This window comes from Onychostruthus taczanowskii, unplaced genomic scaffold (genome assembly GCF_017590055.1).
Source record: "Onychostruthus taczanowskii isolate IOZ18803 unplaced genomic scaffold, ASM1759005v1 scaffold14, whole genome shotgun sequence".
Lineage (NCBI taxonomy): Eukaryota > Metazoa > Chordata > Aves > Passeriformes > Passeridae > Onychostruthus > Onychostruthus taczanowskii.
Window position 1 is genome coordinate 6,895,573 of NW_024498573.1, and position 17,290 is coordinate 6,912,862.

The 17,290-nt window shown below is 48.7% G+C and overlaps 1 protein-coding gene and 1 long non-coding RNA gene across 5 annotated transcripts in view; both read left to right on the plus strand.

Moving 5' to 3' along the window:
* The window catches only part of FLT4 (fms related receptor tyrosine kinase 4), a 57,602-nt gene extending 43,449 nt beyond the window's left edge, over window positions 1-14,153 (plus strand). For 2 of the 4 annotated variants that reach the window (XM_041397523.1, XM_041397526.1), the window contains exons 17-30: window positions 281-416; window positions 1,227-1,331; window positions 2,699-2,812; window positions 3,052-3,140; window positions 3,373-3,520; window positions 4,091-4,185; window positions 4,525-4,647; window positions 5,023-5,134; window positions 5,513-5,612; window positions 6,108-6,213; window positions 7,151-7,290; window positions 7,887-8,007; window positions 8,774-8,859; window positions 10,209-14,153. In XM_041397523.1, the coding sequence (XP_041253457.1) occupies window positions 281-416; window positions 1,227-1,331; window positions 2,699-2,812; window positions 3,052-3,140; window positions 3,373-3,520; window positions 4,091-4,185; window positions 4,525-4,647; window positions 5,023-5,134; window positions 5,513-5,612; window positions 6,108-6,213; window positions 7,151-7,290; window positions 7,887-8,007; window positions 8,774-8,859; window positions 10,209-10,428 (1,695 nt within the window). In that variant the 3' untranslated portion in view covers window positions 10,429-14,153. The remainder of the gene's footprint in view (window positions 1-280; window positions 417-1,226; window positions 1,332-2,698; window positions 2,813-3,051; window positions 3,141-3,372; window positions 3,521-4,090; window positions 4,186-4,524; window positions 4,648-5,022; window positions 5,135-5,512; window positions 5,613-6,107; window positions 6,214-7,150; window positions 7,291-7,886; window positions 8,008-8,773; window positions 8,860-10,208) is intronic. The other 2 variants (XM_041397524.1, XM_041397525.1) reach the window with 2 other exon arrangements.
* Window positions 14,154-14,859: 706 nt separating this feature from the next.
* On the plus strand, window positions 14,860-15,994 carry LOC121332483. Its single transcript, XR_005952148.1, has 3 exons — window positions 14,860-14,931; window positions 15,222-15,417; window positions 15,557-15,994. It is a non-coding gene; the product is annotated as an uncharacterized LOC121332483 (long non-coding RNA).
* Window positions 15,995-17,290: the final 1,296 nt, after the last annotated feature.

The following is a 17,290-nucleotide window of genomic DNA, read 5'->3' on the forward strand; positions in this document are numbered from 1 at the left end:
GGCAGGGAGGGTGGCATATCAGGGCTTGGGGCAACACCAGTGCTGTGATGTGGGGCTCCATGACAGCACCTGCTAAAAGAAGGTCATTGAGTGATGCTTCCAGTGCTCTCACTGCCAAGGACAGGTGAGTAAGGGCTGTGGTAAAGGAGGTGATGGGGAATGGCCTTTGCTTGAGGGGGCAGGAGGTCAAGGCAGGCAAAGAATCCAAATCCCATCTGGGAGTCATCACCCAGGGCAAGGAGGGCACGTCCTCACCCTTTGTGTTGGCTGGTTCCTGCAGCCAGCCCACGCAGACATCAAGACAGGCTACCTCTCCATCATCATGGACCCTGGCGAGGTGCCCTTGGAGGAGCAGTGCGAGTACCTGCCCTATGATTCCAGCAAGTGGGAGTTCCCACGAGACCGCCTGCGCTTGGGTGAGCCAGACCCCCTCCCTCCCCTGCACACTGCAGCCAGGGCTTCCCACCAGCCCTACAAACTCACTCTTCAGATTTCTTAACACACCTCCGTGCATTTAATGCTTTCTCTCTGCCTCAGGCTTCCCATCCTCTTGCCCAGGCTGTCCCTAAAGCCTAGCTGTGCCTGGGAAATCTCTTTATGTCTGAGTGTAGATAGGTCTGAGCCAACTGTTATCCCAGACTTCCTTAGCATATCCACACAGGTATTACTAAAAACAGAAGACCCCTGGACGTGGTTTAAAACACATCCCCATATTTTCAAGTGGGAGTTTGGACAGAACAGCCCAGTTTACAGCAGGTACCCAAGTTCAGGATCAGGATTGCATCCATTATTATCCTCATGCTGAGACACCTACCTGCAGCCTCTTCCCTCTGTCTAGCAGAGTTTAAAGGGCAGCAGACTACCTTTGAGGTACAGAGCAGTGACATTAGTCCTGGCTGCTGTGCTGCAAGGGGTCATTTACCTTTCCCACACACAACAACTTGTTGCTTGAGGGCAACAAACAGCCCTCACTTCTGCATGGCCATTTCCTTCCTCTGCTTTGTCCGTGCCAGCTCTGTCTCAGTTCCTTCCATCGTCCTTTCTCTTATTCTCACTGACACAGCAAGCAGCCACCTGAAAGGGCACATGTTCCATTCCTTCCTTTTCCTTTATGATGTTTTTTCTTTCTTCTTCCCATGATTTCCTGTTGGGATTTTTGTTTTTCTTCATTCTATTCTGCCTTTTCTGCACCTGCCTTTCTTCACACTTACTCTCCTTGTCCATAGGTAAAGTCCTGGGTCATGGTGCCTTTGGGAAGGTGGTGGAAGCATCTGCATTTGGGATCAATAAAAGTAACAGCTGTGAGACTGTAGCAGTCAAAATGCTGAAAGGTATGTGAACAGTGAAGCAAAGCATGCAAGGTGTGTAGACAGCAATTAATGAGGCACCTGCCACAGAACATTCACCCTGTAAATGCCTGTGTTTTAATTAATGGCTTCTTGGCCTCAACACAGTTGATCCTCTTTGGCTCCATTCAGCTGGACTTGGAGGCTGAAGTGGCAGAACAGACAGCAAGGACTTTTGAAACTCAGCTTTCAAGGAAATTTAGCTGTCTGCAGAGGCAAAGAATGAAATCTGTCTCAAAGGACTAACAAGAATCCAGAGTACCTCTTTGGCATGCCACTGAAAGAAGTGTTGCTCCCAATTGCCTTCTTCCAAATGTGCCTGTATTTTGTGTTTATGGGCCAGATCCAGGGCTGGGTAAGGAAGCAGGCTGCAGCTCTTATCCAGCTCTGAGAGCTAAATTGGCTTTGCACCCAAAGCCTGGTCTTTCCAGAGTGCGATTTTAAACTTTCATAGCCACGCTTTCAAACAGGTATCCAAAACAAAACACTGAGGCAGTCTCTGGCCAGAAGTAGCCTGTACATGGAAATCATGTCATGGCTCATCTGAGCAGTATTTGCTGTTGTAAGTGTACAGATCATCTGTTCAGCAGAGGGGAGCCTGGTGTGCAAGGTTGCTTTACAATTTTTTGAGGCAAGGCTCTCACCTGGCCCATCAGCTGCAGCTCAAGAGGATGCTTCTGTCTCCCAGGCTAAATTTACAAACACAAAAGTAAGAAAAAAATGCATAAGGGGAGGCTGACAAGTATGAAAAAGGCACGCAAAACCAGAGAACTCACCCTGTGTAAAACAGAGGGTCAAGAATTGATGTGAATTGGACACTTGAGAGAAGATGCAGTACAGAGAGATGGCAGGAGCATGACACTGTTTTTGCTATTGAAGAGGAATCATCAAAAGATATCTGGGTTTGAGTTGAGACAGCTCCTATCTTCAATAGTGATAAAAAGAATCAGATATCTTTTGTTCCTAATTTTCTTTCAAATTGTTTCATGGCTCGTTATCTCTGTTTGGAGGCCAAAAGGGCAGAGGTTCAAACGAGTGCATCCCAATGAAAGTCTCAAGTGATGTTTTTCACTGCACAACTATCATAAAGAAAAATCTGTTGGGCACAGATTGTGTTGTTCTTTGTTCTGGGTCCCTGCACTTACAGAGAGCACCCTATGTGTTACAGCAGGGATCCTGGGATCTTCAGACAAGGCTCAACATTTCATGTGGGAACATGCAATAACAAAATGTTCTGAGGCTTTGAGGTCACAGCCTCCTCAGCAAGACTCACATTAGCATGCTGCTAGAGAAGGGTGGTGAGGAGGAGTGAAAAACTCTGAGGTGTCATGACATGGTCTGTGTGTTTCCAGAGGGAGCTACTGCAAGCGAGCACAAGGCATTGATGTCAGAGCTGAAGATCCTCATTCACATTGGGAATCACCTCAACGTGGTGAATTTGCTGGGTGCCTGTACCAAACCCAATGGTAAATATCCCAGGGCAGCAGGCTGTGCCTGCTCCCAAAAATCAGAGCTTGTCCCCTGTGTCTTTTCGCTGTCCACATGTGTGAGATCACAGGGACCTGTGGGGAAGTTATTAGTGTGTGTGTGAGCACTTAAAGCAGACGTCACAGCTCAACAGGGCTGCATATAACACAAGTTGTGGCAAATTCTGACCAACTCAAGCCCTTACCTCTTGCCTTAACCTTTGGTCTCTTCTCACCAGGTCCACTCATGGTTATTGTTGAGTTCTGCAAGTATGGAAACCTCTCCAACTACCTGCGGACCAAAAGGGAAGGATTCAGTCCTTACAGGGTGAGTAGCTTCCTTTGCCCCTAGGGACCTCTCCCATGTCTAGGGAAGGAAGACCTGCAGCCTAATACATGATCTGACAATGTGACAAGGACAGCCTCTGTCCTTCTTTCTGCAATGGCAGATGCTTCCAGACCAGAATTACAGTTTAAGAACAGGAAGAGACTGCAGCTTACGGGTGCAGGGGTTACAGTGTGAGTTGCCTGCTGAGGATTTTGGTTTGGTCCCTTGCCAGGAGAAGTCTCCCAGGCTGCGTATTCAGGTGCAGTCCATCGTGGAGGCAGTGAGAGCAGACAGGAGGAGCCGCTCTGGGACCAGCGACAGCGCCATCTTCCACCGCTTCCTGCTGCACAAGAGCCGCACGGCACTGCCCGTCCAGGAAGGTAACACTCCAGCCTCGGCAGCAGCTCCTCACCTGGACCACCAAAACTATGCCAGACTTGGCTAGCTTGGGGAATGGGCAGGGAATATCAGTGGGGAGCGGGGCCCAGCCTTGGAACTGGTCAGTGTTGCATGGCAATTCCCCAAACAGGGCTATTGGATCATCTCTTGTGTCTTCTGGTGTCTATTGACACCAGAAAAGCAGAAGGGAGAATTAAATCCCTTTGGGTATTTTAGCCTGAATAAAGGCAAACTGAGGGGGATCTTGTTGAGTCCTTGTTGACAGAAATACTGAGCTGACCTTCAAAGCCCCTTCCAGTCCTGTTCCCCACAACTCTGTCTCACTGACATGTGCTGGAGGCTGGACTCTTTCTCCTCACACTTGAGCAGGTTCCTGCTTTTGCCTTCTGCCGCCTAAGCAGAAAATCTTAGAGTGGAGCTGACTACTCCAGTTGGGACTGAGGACTAACTGTGTTTCACTGAGAAACTGGCTGTATCCTGCAGTCCCAGAGAGAGGCAAAGAGGACAACAGATTGCCAATTGTCTAAGCATTTTCTGTTACTTCTGAACAGTGGATGACCTATGGCAAAGTCCCTTGACAATGGAGGACCTCATCTGCTACAGCTTCCAGGTAGCACGTGGCATGGAATTCCTGGCATCCCGAAAGGTGAGTTCAGCCTTTCCTTTGCTCATCTGATCTTTTGTGCATGCCTGATGAGAGAGACCTGACTACAGCCACCTTTCAGGTGACACACAGATTCAGTGATCTGCTTCACACTCCTCAGGAAATCTGAGACAGATGTGTACACAAAGCTGGGAAATTAGTTCTCTTGCATTTCAACCTCTCCTTAACCAGCCCTTTTTGAAATGTTTGTCTTTAGCTTCTTCCCATTTCCACCATTCCCCTATTACAGCTCAAGCTTATGGGGGAAGGGAGGTGCTGGACACTTTCTGATTGTGGTTTCTCTCACTCTTATTTTGCCCCTTCCTCTTTGTGTGCCCTCAGTGCATCCACAGAGACCTGGCAGCTCGCAATATCCTGCTGTCAGAAAACAACGTGGTAAAGATCTGTGACTTTGGCCTGGCCAGAGACATCTACAAGGACCCCGACTATGTCAGGAAAGGCAGTGTGAGTGCCATTTTCTCAAACCTTTACAGATTAGGCTCCCTTTATGAAGAGATGAAAAAGGAGGAGTGGAATTACTTGCATGGCTGAGATCAGAAGCCATTGGACCAATGCCACTTGTCCTGTCCTCCTCCACCAGCAGATCTCTGTCTCCTTCCTTCTACCCCTCAGCCTGTCATTAACTTACTCCTCCTTATACTCTTTCAACCCCTTTCAGTGTCTCTGTCCCCCTCTCTGCCAAACCACCTCCTCCATGGAGAGAGGAGCAGGCTTTTGGCTCTGATTTCCTTTCATCCATTTCATCCCTTTGCTGCCAGAAGGGCTGTGCTGGGACATGTTCCCTACTGAACATTTGTGCCTTGCCTCTCCCTCCTGCAGGCCCGTCTCCCACTGAAGTGGATGGCTCCAGAAAGCATCTTCGACAAGGTCTACACTACCCAGAGTGATGTCTGGTCTTTTGGGGTCCTTCTCTGGGAAATCTTCTCACTGGGTGAGTGTTAATGAGGGTCTCCTGCTGCTGAGGGAGACAACTCTACCCATGTAGCAATTTGTGGGTGAGTCTGTGCAGGACAGACATTCTGAAGCACATCTAAGGACTGATGGGAAGCGACATCGATGTAGGCAAAAAATATGGAGGCCAAATCCACCCATGAACAGAGTGATGGGGACACAGGCATGCAGAGGTGGCCTCCAGCTCACTGAGGCAGAGAAGCCTGACTCAGGCAGCACAAGGGATTGGGTTGTGTATGAGTAGTGACCACACCTCTCAGTGTCCTGGGATGGAGGGCAGTCTCAAAAGGGCAGTCTCGAAAGGACTGGTTTCTGATGGCACATTTCATGTTCCCACCCTTCTCTGAACCTTCTTTAGGGGCATCTCCATATCCTGGAGTCCAGATCAATGAGGAGTTCTGCCAGAGGCTCAAAGATGGTACCAGGATGAGAGCCCCAGAGTATGCCACAGCAGAAATGTGAGTCAGAAACCTCAAGGATTCCAGCATCGGTCAGAGCAGAGGCCGCTGTGGGAGGGCAGAAACCTACCAGATCCCAGCATAGAGCAGAACAGGCCCTTCTGTGGGATACAGACCTTTAGAAAGGGTAGGGGATGAGCCAACACATCCTTTGCTCTAGGCCATTGCCTGGAGAGCAAGGCAATGGGTTCTGATCAGGGCTCTCTAGTTGTCCTTGCATACTCGTGCTGGGATGGGTCTGTAAGTGAGCACTGTGCTTTCCTGCTCTGAAGGGCATCAGAGGGATCTGAATTAGCTCCTTGTTCCCTGTTATAATAAGTGGATAACAAACCAACACCCTGCCTGTAAATCCACCTGGCCAGTGTGCTGGGGGAGGCCAAGCTTTCCTTCACGGTGCAGGAACTGGCAGTCCCAGTGGACACCATGTGGGTGGGAGCTGTGGAGTGGGGCAGGAGGGGATTTCTGTGGTGTAAAACCAGCATTTCTTCTTGGCAGCTACCGTATAATGCTGAGCTGCTGGCACGGTGATCCCAAGGAGAGACCGACTTTCTCCGACCTTGTGGAGATACTGGGGAACCTTCTTCAGGAAAATGTCCAGCAGGTGAAAACCTCTCTGTGTCCCTGCTCTGCTCCAAACAGCTCTTTCTTCTGTCATCACCAGCTCTCTCATTGTGCCCTCAGATGACTCCATGGTCAATGCAATACATTTGTGTAGGCCACCAATAACACAGAGATTCCTGGCTCAGAGGTCTGTCTCCCAGAGCTGTAAGAGAACTCATTTCTGCAACAGCCTTTTAGCTTCATCCTTATAAAACTCTGCTCCTTACAGGGCAGAAGGCCTCTCAGTTGTCATTCTAGTAACTTCCATCCTAATCCCCAGATGATTATTTGGAATTCTTCAGCTGAGTCAAGGCCCTGGTACTTCTGCCTCCCACATGCCTGCATAATGAAAACCAGGACTTGAGCAGGGTTTCTGAAACACTGTCCTCAGATGGAAATGTCAGGGCCATGTGAAGCAAACAACTGTTACATTACAGCAGTCAGTAATACAGATTTCTTTGAATATATTACTAATCACTTCCATGTGGGAACTCACCAGGACATTTAAATGTGATGAACATGCAGCTCTGATTTTAACTTTTTCTTGATGTTCTCTTTCAGAAAATGATAGCTAAATGCTTGAGTATTGTCTCATCCTGATGTTCTTGATATAACCTTTCAGCACTGGTTCTCAGCACAGGCATGACTAAGCCACAAATGACATTGCCCTGGAGCACAGCACTCTGTCCATGTAAACTGGATAATTATGGGATTATTATGGGCAGTTGTTTTCCTGCTCACACACACCTCCATGCATCACTCACAGCTACTTAACACAAATGTCACAGAAATCTTCAGCCAGATATTTTGTCCTAGAGAAATAAAATTTATAAATGAGAAATTTTCCTTCCCAGCTGTGACAGCTTCTGCTTGTGGAGCCTTTTCTTGTGGGAAAGTCCTCCCCTTCTTGTAAGGCCATTTACTGTTCTTCCTACCAGGAAGGGAAAGATTACATCCCGCTGAATGACTCTCACAGCTCAGAAGATGATGGTTTCTCCCAGGTGCCTTCCTCTGCCCAGCAAAACTCAGATGAAGAGGACTTTGACATGAGGATACGCTGCCACAGCCTAGCAGCAAGGTGAATCCCCTTTGAAAAGGGCAGAGAGAGCCCAGCAGGCAGTGAGCGTCCTGACCTGTAAGGAAGCCTAAGGGATATGGGGAGAACCCCATTGTTTGGAAAATCCCAGGTGATAAGGTGTGGTCCAAGAATTTAGGCCTAGCTTCTTGCTTATAAAAGCAAAATTACTTTATTTTGCTTGTGAGGAAGTGCTGGTTTGTAAGCCTATCACATTCCTTATTCTTCTCCAGCTATGCTGCCAGAGTGTCATGTAAGGAGCTTCAACTTATCTGTTCCTAACTGACCCAAACAATAGTCCCAGACCTCTCCTCTCTGGTGAACTATGATAATGTGATGCCTGGGATCTATATGACATTTTCTGCTTATCCCACATGGAGAGGTTATTGGGGCCTCATTCAATCAGTCTAGTCTCCACTGCAGAAGCAGCATGGGGTTAAGAGGTCTAAGGTGACCCCATTACCCTCCCCAAATCCACCATTTGGGTCATCCTCCTCCCTGCATACTTTGGTTGCACAGTGAGGAGGCTGAGTTCAGGTCCTGTTCATTCAGAACATTGACTCTTGCCTTTACTGAATACTGTATGCTTCTGTTGGCAGATACTACAACTGTGTCTCGTTCCCTGGTTGTTTGACGGGAGGAAATCAGATCAGGTGTCCATCCAGGATAAAGACATTTGAAGAGTTTCCCATGACACACACAATGTACAAGGCACACCCGGTGAGTAGCATCTGAGTGGATTTGAGAGGGGACAGTCTTTTCTGACAACTTTACTGTTAAGACTGTGGAAGGAAAATCACTCCTATCTTATGTCAGTCTGTGTGTCATTCCTGTTCGGTCCATCCAGTCCTATGCACATTCATTTCTTCATCTGGCACACAAGGGTTTCTCTCCAGGAGGGTTCACACTGCCTTAGTGGGAAAAGGGAGGTTAGATATGCAAATGGGGAACTATAAAGGACCTCAGAGAAGAGCCTGCTCTTCACCCTCTCAAATCTGTGAAGACAGCCTGATTAAGCACACTGAAATCCTGCCAGGACTAGGTAAACCCAGAGTGTTTATCTGCAGCTCCTGTATCTTGATCTATATGGCAGTGTGCAATAGGGACCCTCCAGGTCTCTCTGAACTGGACTGGTACTGATATCTCTAGCAGCAGAACTGAAGTCATAGCTTTAGTCTCAGAGGAAAGTATCACCTCCCACAGATTTGATGGTAATACATCTTCCAGCCAGAGAGCACTCTTTTTTTATTCCCCAAAAATGGCACTGAACTATGCATACAAATCTTACCTTTTTATGTGCTGCTTTTAAGAAGGTACCTAAGAAAATCAGATACAGCAAAACTATGGAGCATGCTGGTAAAATGCTCATACCCCTTCTTCCCCATCACACGTACACAGGATCTCATCTCCTGAATGATTTCTCCTCCCTTCCCACTCTGATCAGTCGACAGGGACATTACTGATAACTCCTGTTGCTTCCTTCCAGGACAATCAGACAGACAGTGGGATGGTTCTGGCATCTGAGGAATTTGAGAGGATAGAAAACCGACACAGAAAAGAAGGTGGATTCAGGTACTCCTTAAGCCTAGCCACTGAGGCCTCCCTGCTGCCAAATGCAGTGAGACCAGGAGGCAGCTCCTGGGATCTCCCCATAGGCTGCACTGCTTGGAACTTTCAGCTGTGGGCCCTGAGCCAGATAAGTCCATGTATTCCTTAATGAGAGGCAAAACACAGGAAGAACAGACAAGCCTGCTGTTTTCTAGGGTTTAAAAATATAAACTGTGCCTATCAATGAGAATGTACCTGTTAAGATAATGAGGCACAGTGGAGTGATGGTGTTAATGAGACTGTTAATGCCTATTGACAATTTGTGGTGAAATGTGTCAGGGCTTGCTCAAGCAGTGGCAGATGGGATGGGCAGAAACTGTGTAGCTGCCACCTTCCTCCCTCAGCCCTGACCCATGGGGTATAGGGCCCTGATGTGGTGGTGCAAGGATGGGGCAGGCCTCAGGAATCCCCACATGCTGACATGGAGTCTGGCAGGTTGAGCTGGCACTCTCAGAGCTGAGGATGTTATGGATGGTTATGTCCTTGACCCAGGCCTTGAAACTGGGTGAGAACCTGTACAGCTCATCTCTGCCAGAGCAGGCTGAGACCTTGTCCCTGTGACAGTGTGTTGAGCAAGGCATGTCACCTCACATGTAGACAAGGCCAGTCCCAAGCCTTTTCCTCACCTCCTCTGCCTCCCAACATCAGATTGGACTGGTCATTGTCTTTTCTCTTAGCCATAGCCCTGTGGCCTGTCTGCTCTTGTATCAAACTGTCTCCTGCTTCTTGTCCTGTCCTCTTTTCCCTAAGGCATGTTCCTGTTGTCTCCTACACCTGCTGTCCCGTCTCCTGGAAAACACAACTCTTAAACTTCTTCTTGAGTGTGTCCCTGCCCCCGCTTTTGTGATTTCTTGACAATCACCTAGTATTGGCAGGCACTGAGATGGGACATATGACTTCCACCCACATCTTTGTCTTCTTCCTTTGTTTCCTTTCCCCCATCCTGGCAGTTGGTTTGTATCAATTTCTTTTATTCCTGCCAGGTCTAGAAGCAATTAAGGCAATGTCTCTTGTCTCTCCCTACTCTCTGGGGTCCCAACCCTTCCCTATATCTAGAAGGTATCCCAAAGGTATATAGGAGAGCTGAAGTAAGTGTTCCAGGTTATGTGTGGATTTGTCACAAAACAAACAGGCTATGGTTAGATTTGGAGCAAGGCCTGGTTTTGTGCTTTGAAATGGAGGTGCAAGTCCATTCCTGACCCTGTCTCTGCTGCATCATTAGAAGATGAGATGTTCTGAAGCTAGGATTTCTCTAAGCAGGACAGAGGCTTTATGGAGTGCCAAGGTTAATTCTGTGTCTCTCTCCCTCACAGCAGTAAAGGGCCCAGTCGAACCATGGAGCTGTCAGGGGAGCAGTCAGACCTGCGGGGCAGATGTCGGCCGTCTTATGGGTCCCAAGTCGGAGGCCAGACTTTTTACAACAGTGAATACGGGGAGCTGTCGGAACACTCTGAGGATGGCAGCTGCACCCCGCCTGGAGAGGGGGCCAGTCCCCCCACTCTCCACGCTTCCTTCTTCTCCGAGCAGTACTAATGGCACCGGGCCCTGGAGGCGACTGCAAGGCCCTCCAGGCATGTCATCAGGGTCACTCAGAGATTCTCCTTCAATCTATGCCCAAACCCAACCGGGAACCTAGCCCAAACAGACGGGGAACACCGATGTCCTTGGAACCGCAGCATGAACCACGCAGCACCTCCAGCTGCAGCTTCCCTGTGCCGCGACTGGAGAGAGCACATCACTGATTCCTCATATTTCTTTTATTCCTGCACCTCAGACAGATGCATTCTGCCCGAGAGTGGGTGCCTGTGTTCAGCACTATGGCACCTTCTGCCTAACATCCAGCCTCCGCTCAGATCAGCTTCCCATTCAGAAAGCCCATTTCAGGTCAGATATAAATAGATCTGTCTTAGTCTCAAGTTTCTTCCTGGTGTGCAGCCTGAATGTTTTTCCTTGGATTGCTTCCTCCTCCCCTCATCATGATGTCAGCTGCTGAGCTGTGGAGCAGAATCAAAGGGAAGAAATCCCTAGTGGTATTAGCAGCAAGAGCAGGACATTTTAAAGAGGTGTACAGAGAGATCCCGAGGGATCTTTGTAAATGTTCATGCATGCTGCTCATCCTGAGTAGGTGTCAGCCTCTCCGTCTCCTCTGCAAGCAACACCCACACCCCTCTCATATCTGCTGGGGGGAAATCTGCCAATCTGCCTTATCACTAGGATTATTTTAGCCATCTCAACACAGCTATTGCTGAGTAGGTCATCAGCAGATGGCTAGAGTGCTCCCGGTGAGATAAACACCAATTTTTTTGCAGGCTATGTGCAAAACATGTTCTTTTATGATCTCTGCTGAGAGCAGGTTACTCACAGGTCTACTGCTCTTGCCTTCCCCTTCTCCCAGAATGGTGCTGAGATCATTTGTTGCTCAAGTGAGAAATTAAAGCAAAGCTAGGTTAATTTGAGCTGGCTTCTAAACACAGAGTTTGCTGGGAGGAAAAGATCAAAAGGGCAGGGAGTGAAATGTTTATTTTCAAGCTGCTGCAAAGCATTTTGGAAACAATGGAAGGAACAGTGCTCCAGCAATAAGGTGCTCTGGGTTACATCCCCTTAGGTGTTGACATCACTGAACACATGGAGCCCAGCACCTTGCCAGGGTTCAAGCCCTGATTCTCCTGGATGGACAGTTTGCACCATGACTTTTCCTGTCTCCTGAGTTCCCTGACGCAAAGGAGGCACTCTGCCCAGCAGGCTCCTCTCCAGTTTCTTTTGCAGAGCTTCCAGCAGAGCATGCCTGACTCCAGAGGATTAAGAAACAGCTATTTGCTGAGGAAACATCTCCTCACTTTGGTCTTCTACTTCTAAGAGATACCACATGAATTCAGAGCTCTGGGGAACCTCCACAGCCCCTCTCTATAGATTTCTGTACTGCTGTTTCACCACTTCCCACCTACTTCTTTCCATCCTGCTCGCAATCCAAGAGCTCAGCCACAGAGCACGGTTACATCACCGCCTCAGGAGTCTGGGTGAAAAGGCTCGTTTGAACAGCTTGTCATCATCTCTTCTCCCACATGCCCGTGGCTGGCAGAGCTCTGTGCACCAGGGCATCTCAGCACCAGGGAATTACTGCTTGTGGGCCACACCTCTGTCACAGAGCCAAGGGTTTGGACTTGTAAAACTGTGTTTCCTGTCAGATGTACAGTTTCCCAAACTGTATTTCTTTTCCAGCAGAGGGTTTTACGCGTTTCCCAATGTAAGCCTATGAGTCCTTATGGATGATGTTGCCAAGTCTTAATTATAGCTCTCCACACAAGTGTAATGGGGAGATTTATTTAGCACATGGGAAAAGCGTGCCTGTCATTCAGGTTCTCTAAGCCTGTGCAGCTTGTTCAATGTTCCACTCCCTTTTTGTGTCAGAAGGATGACATAGCTGCAATTTCCATGGCAAAAAAGAGGCACAAAACCAGACCAGCTTGAGCCAAACTGGCTCAGGATGTGGAATTGGAAACTGCATATGACAATGAATTCCCTGACTTCTACTGGTGTCCCCTGAAGCTGCCAGGAATTTAAGCAGCTTTAAGTAATTGTTACGACTCAGTAAGAATCCTCTGGCAGGAGCTGCTGGAGAGCCAGGACAAGGAAGTAGGACAGCCAACAGGGTGTAGGCCAGATCAAATTCTCCTGCCCTCATCTTGCCCTGCTTTTGGAACTGGTGGTTCCCTTGGCAGCAGGAAGGCTGCATGTGACTCGTGCTGGTCCTGCCTGGCATTGACAGGGGTAGAAGGTGACCAGCTGAGCTAAATTCAGGCTGCTCACTGGGTGATGTGCATCCACAGGACCCAGACTCTCTTGTTTCCAGTACTCCATGAAGAGTTCTTTACCTGGAAACAGCCCCATCTGAGAGAGAGCCCAAGAACAATATAATAGTTAAAAAACAGCATTTCAAAGTAGCTGTTGGTCCCTGTCCATATGTAAGGGACAGGTATGTACCAGCAGAGCATGACATTTGCTGGGCATGGCAGAATTCCTCAGCAGAAAGGGGACAGAGGCATCTTAGTGCCCAGGCTGGTTGTCAGCATGGACATCCAGCCAGTACAGCTGCACTTTTTCTCTAGGTTTAGCTGTAAATTGCTCACAAGCATCCTTGTGGAGAAGGGTTATATTGTTAAAACCATTGTTAATGATCCCCCGCGTCACCCTGGAGAAAGCACTTCTGTGTCATCTGATTTTTGACCATTCAACTCCACAGAAGTTTATTTTGTCTCTCTTGCACCATCTACATGGGGGGTGGAATCAGATCCTATTGTGTCTGTGTCAACAGTATTGCATGAACAATGCAGCCTGATAGGAGCAAAATCTGGCTCCTCTTCAGACACTCCTGCTGATGAAGGACAACTGTAGTGTGGGATATTGAAGAGCTGTTGAGACAATTGCACTTTTGCTCTCTAAAGGTGTACTAAAATTAGATGTGCAAACCTGATAACCCTTCCCATTCTCTTGAAATATTTCTGGCTTTTTATTTTTACAGTCTCCAAATAAGCATGAAGTGAAGCTGGTCTGTTTTGGTTTTAAGATGTGAGAAGGAAGTGTTTATCTTTCCACAGCACCAAGAGAGTATTTCAGTGTTTAAAACCCAGGTTTCAATATTTGTGCCTGCTCTGTTCAAAATGCACTCTCTGTTTTGTTTTGTTTGGGCTTGGAACTCAACATTGAAGCTAAGCTATTTATCATCATCACCTTCCTTTAAAATGGTTGCTTCCACTCTGTGCTCAATCTCACTTTTCTTTACAAATTGTTGGTGTTGAGAGGACATTCCTCCCTCCTGAAAACAGTGTTGGGTCCCCTACTTGCAAATACACGTGTGTCTCTGAAGAAAAACCTGTGTATCAAGTAACACTCCATTTATATTGCAATATTTTAACCTGGTACCTGTTGTTGCTCTAGCAGCATTCAATGTTTCAGTGGGCTGTCTTTGAAGCAAGTAGGCTAAAACAGGGGTTATGTGTGAGTACAAAGCATGGTCTGTGTGTGTGTGAGTGTGCTGTGGGTGAATGTGTGGGTATTTGCACGTGAGTTTTCCTACCAGTGAGCGTTATGTGAGTGATTGTAACTCACGGTGAGTCCTGTCTCTGGAAGTTCACGGTTATATATCAAACCACTTAGAACACTGCTTCCTTTCCTCTTCTCCTATAGTACTTGTTATCCTTTGTCATTAAGAGTTTTGTTGTAATATCTAAATGTGAAAATGAATAAAGTCATAACTGGCAGTGCCTCTCTGGTTCCTGGGGCCACCTCTGCCCCTGGGGCAGCCCAGCCCTGGCCCAAGCCATCAGCACATTTTGGGTTTATTATTTTTACTTTTGTGTCCATTTGCATTTCCCCACGTCCTCTCAGAAACAGCTGGATGGATCTTGGGGCATTTCTATCCAGCATGAAACTCTGTCTTTTCTCATGGTGAAGTCATACTCTCTTTGGTGAAGCTCGCTGGCAGAAGCAAACACAGCACTCAGCCCTGTGCCCGGGACCCACCACCCTTTCCTGTCACCTTGGCCCTGGGGGTCTCAGCCCTGGAGGTCTCCAGCCTTCCTGTCCTCATTCACCACGCCAGGGGAACCAGAGAGCCCCGGACCCCCTTCTCCTCAGGGAATCAAACCCCTTCTGGACGCCCTTTCTCAAGGCAACAACAACACCCCCCAGACTCCCCTTCTCCTCATGGTACCAGACCCCTCTTCTCAGCGCATCACCCCCCCAGGACCCCTCTCCTTCTAATGGCAACCAACCCCACCTCGGTCGGTTCTCCTCCCGGCACCGACCCCCGGACCGGACCCCCCTGTCATCATGGCACCAAATTCCCTCCCAGGCCCGTTCTCCTCACGGCGCCGACCCCCGCCCCGCGCGAGCCCCTGGCGGTGCGGCCGGCGGCCCGCAGGTGGCGCCCTGCCCCCGGCGGCCGCGGGCCCCGCAGGAAGATGGCGGCGCGCCTGTGGCTGTGTCACAGCCGAGCCAAGGGCGGGAGAGAGGCCTGGGCCACCGCGGCTGAACGAGGTGCTCGCTGTGAAACGGGACACGAGTGGATTCATGAGCGTTCCCCTAAAAAAAAAATCACCAGGAGTTCCAGGAACGCTCAGGCACAACTCCCGCGTTACTCCGCGGCAGAGCCGTGGAGGCATTAGCACCGTTTGTCTCACTAAAATAATGTCCCCTGAGGAGCCGTCAGGAGCTGAGGGGACAGAAGGGGGACATCTCCACTCCTCTCCATCGTCATCCCTTCATCCAGCTCCACCATGGCGTGAAAGCGTCCAAAAGGACCTTTTAATTTTCCTTTCCCCATCTAGGAGCCTGCCCATCTGGGCAATGAGGAGATTGAAGCTGTTCTACTGATGAAATATCCTGTTTTGGTGCATCCTGGAGCAGTGCTTCGCTGCTCCTCTTCTGGGGCCATGAGGGCTCCCTCTTGGCTGCTTCTCGCCTTCTTTCCAGCCCATCCATAGGACAGGCTGGGAGGCAAGTGAGGAACAGCCTCCCAACCGTGTGAGCAGCGATGGGGATGGGAACGGGGATGGCATGGGAATGGGCATGGGAATGGGCATGGGGATGGGGATGGCATGGGGATGGGCATGGGAATGGGGATGGGGATGGGGATGGAACCAAGCAGGCAGCCCTCACACAGGCATTGCAGCACCTCTCTCCATCAGAAGTCCACAGGAAACCAGACGGGGCAAAATAAAAACCAGCCATTTCATGCAGTTAGCAAGGAACTGCAGATTTTATGGCTGGGCTCCTCATTTTGCTTCTAGCATGGCCAGTGAATACTTGTCAATGTTTTTCAAAAGTGCTTTGAGATCCTTCTCTGAAGGTCAGCACAGTGACAGCAAAAAGTCCTCAGGCTCCCGGGACTTCTTCGCCCGTTCTGAGGACATTTCAGCAATAAAGCACATGAGTTTGCATCAGAATGATGCAGAGCTCTTAGTGCTGAGAAATGAAAGCAAGAAGAACTCCAAAGCATGTTCTGCACACTGCAGTGTGTCAGCCACAGCTCTCGCCCTCTGGCTGGGGTGAAAGTTTGGGTGAAATGAGGAGACAGTCAATACCATGTGGCTCCTCACCCAGCATGTATCAAGAAGGGCAAAATTAAATTTTAAAAAATGTGAGCAGAACATTCAGTTGCTGCTTCAGAATAATTTCCTGTATTGTATTGACATTTCTACAGAGCTTTGCAGAAACAGCTTCTCAGAGGATTTTACAGAGCCACACATGCCTTTAGCAGAGCCCACACATCCATTCTGCTCCGAGATGCAGGTTTGCAGCATGCTGCTTTCCTTGGAAATTGAACAGGTCTCTCCAAGAGCAGGATAAAACTACTTGTATCTCAGTGCTTCAACAGTGTTATCTTATGTGTGTGAGAGACCAGGTGCATCACAAATGAATAAAATACAAAAGTTCCCAGAAGAAAACAGGTTAATAAGATGCATAGGTTACACACCAAACTTATCTGAGGCCTTCCCGTGCAGCTGAGGAAGTCACCAAGGAGACCATATCTCAAAAGAACAGCTCCACAGCCCTTTTTTCAGAAATGTAGAAAATATCCTAACTCACAGTCCTGCAGTAATTGTTCTCTTTGCTGTAACTAATTTTCAGTTAGTTTGCCTTCCAAAATCCAAGGAGGCCATTACACTATTTTGTAACATCTCGCAAGAGGCTGAAATCAAAACTATGCTAGTTGATCATTCATCAAACCCTATTTTACAGTATTTCCGGGGACTAATATTTATTAACAGTATTTGAGTGTTTGTACAATTTCCCATTTCGGTACGTCAGAAGCGAGTAATGCCTAATAGGGTAGGAATGACCGAAACCTGACACAGAGGCTGTGCTTTTCCTGCCCCAAAATCCCATTCAGTTCTGCCTGGACAGATTGAACACATCCCACCTGGTTTTCACACACACAGCTCTTTCACCCCTATTTCTGACATGCTTTAAAACTCTTTCTTTGTATCTTTGTGGAGATCAGCACTCCTGAACTGGAAATATTTTTCTGAAAAGATGCCGAGGAGCCACGGGAGCCTGTATGTGCATGTGTCCCAACATCTTAAGCTGCCCCAGGGAAGGTTTAGGCTGGACATTAGGAAGACTTTCTTCACAGAAAGGTGGTTAGGTATTGGAACGGACTGCCCAAGGAGGTGGTGGAGTCACCGTCCCTGGAGATGTTTAAGGAAGGACGGTCTCGTGGGCATGGTGGTGTTTGGTCACTGGACTCCATGAGGTCTTTTCCATCCGGTGGTTCTGTGACGCTGTGATCTATTCCTCCGGAGCCGCGGGTGGCTGAAGCCGGGTGTCATTGCAGCCCCGCCCCGGTGTCACTGCAACCCCCCCACACCCCCCCACCGGTGTCACTGCAGCCCCC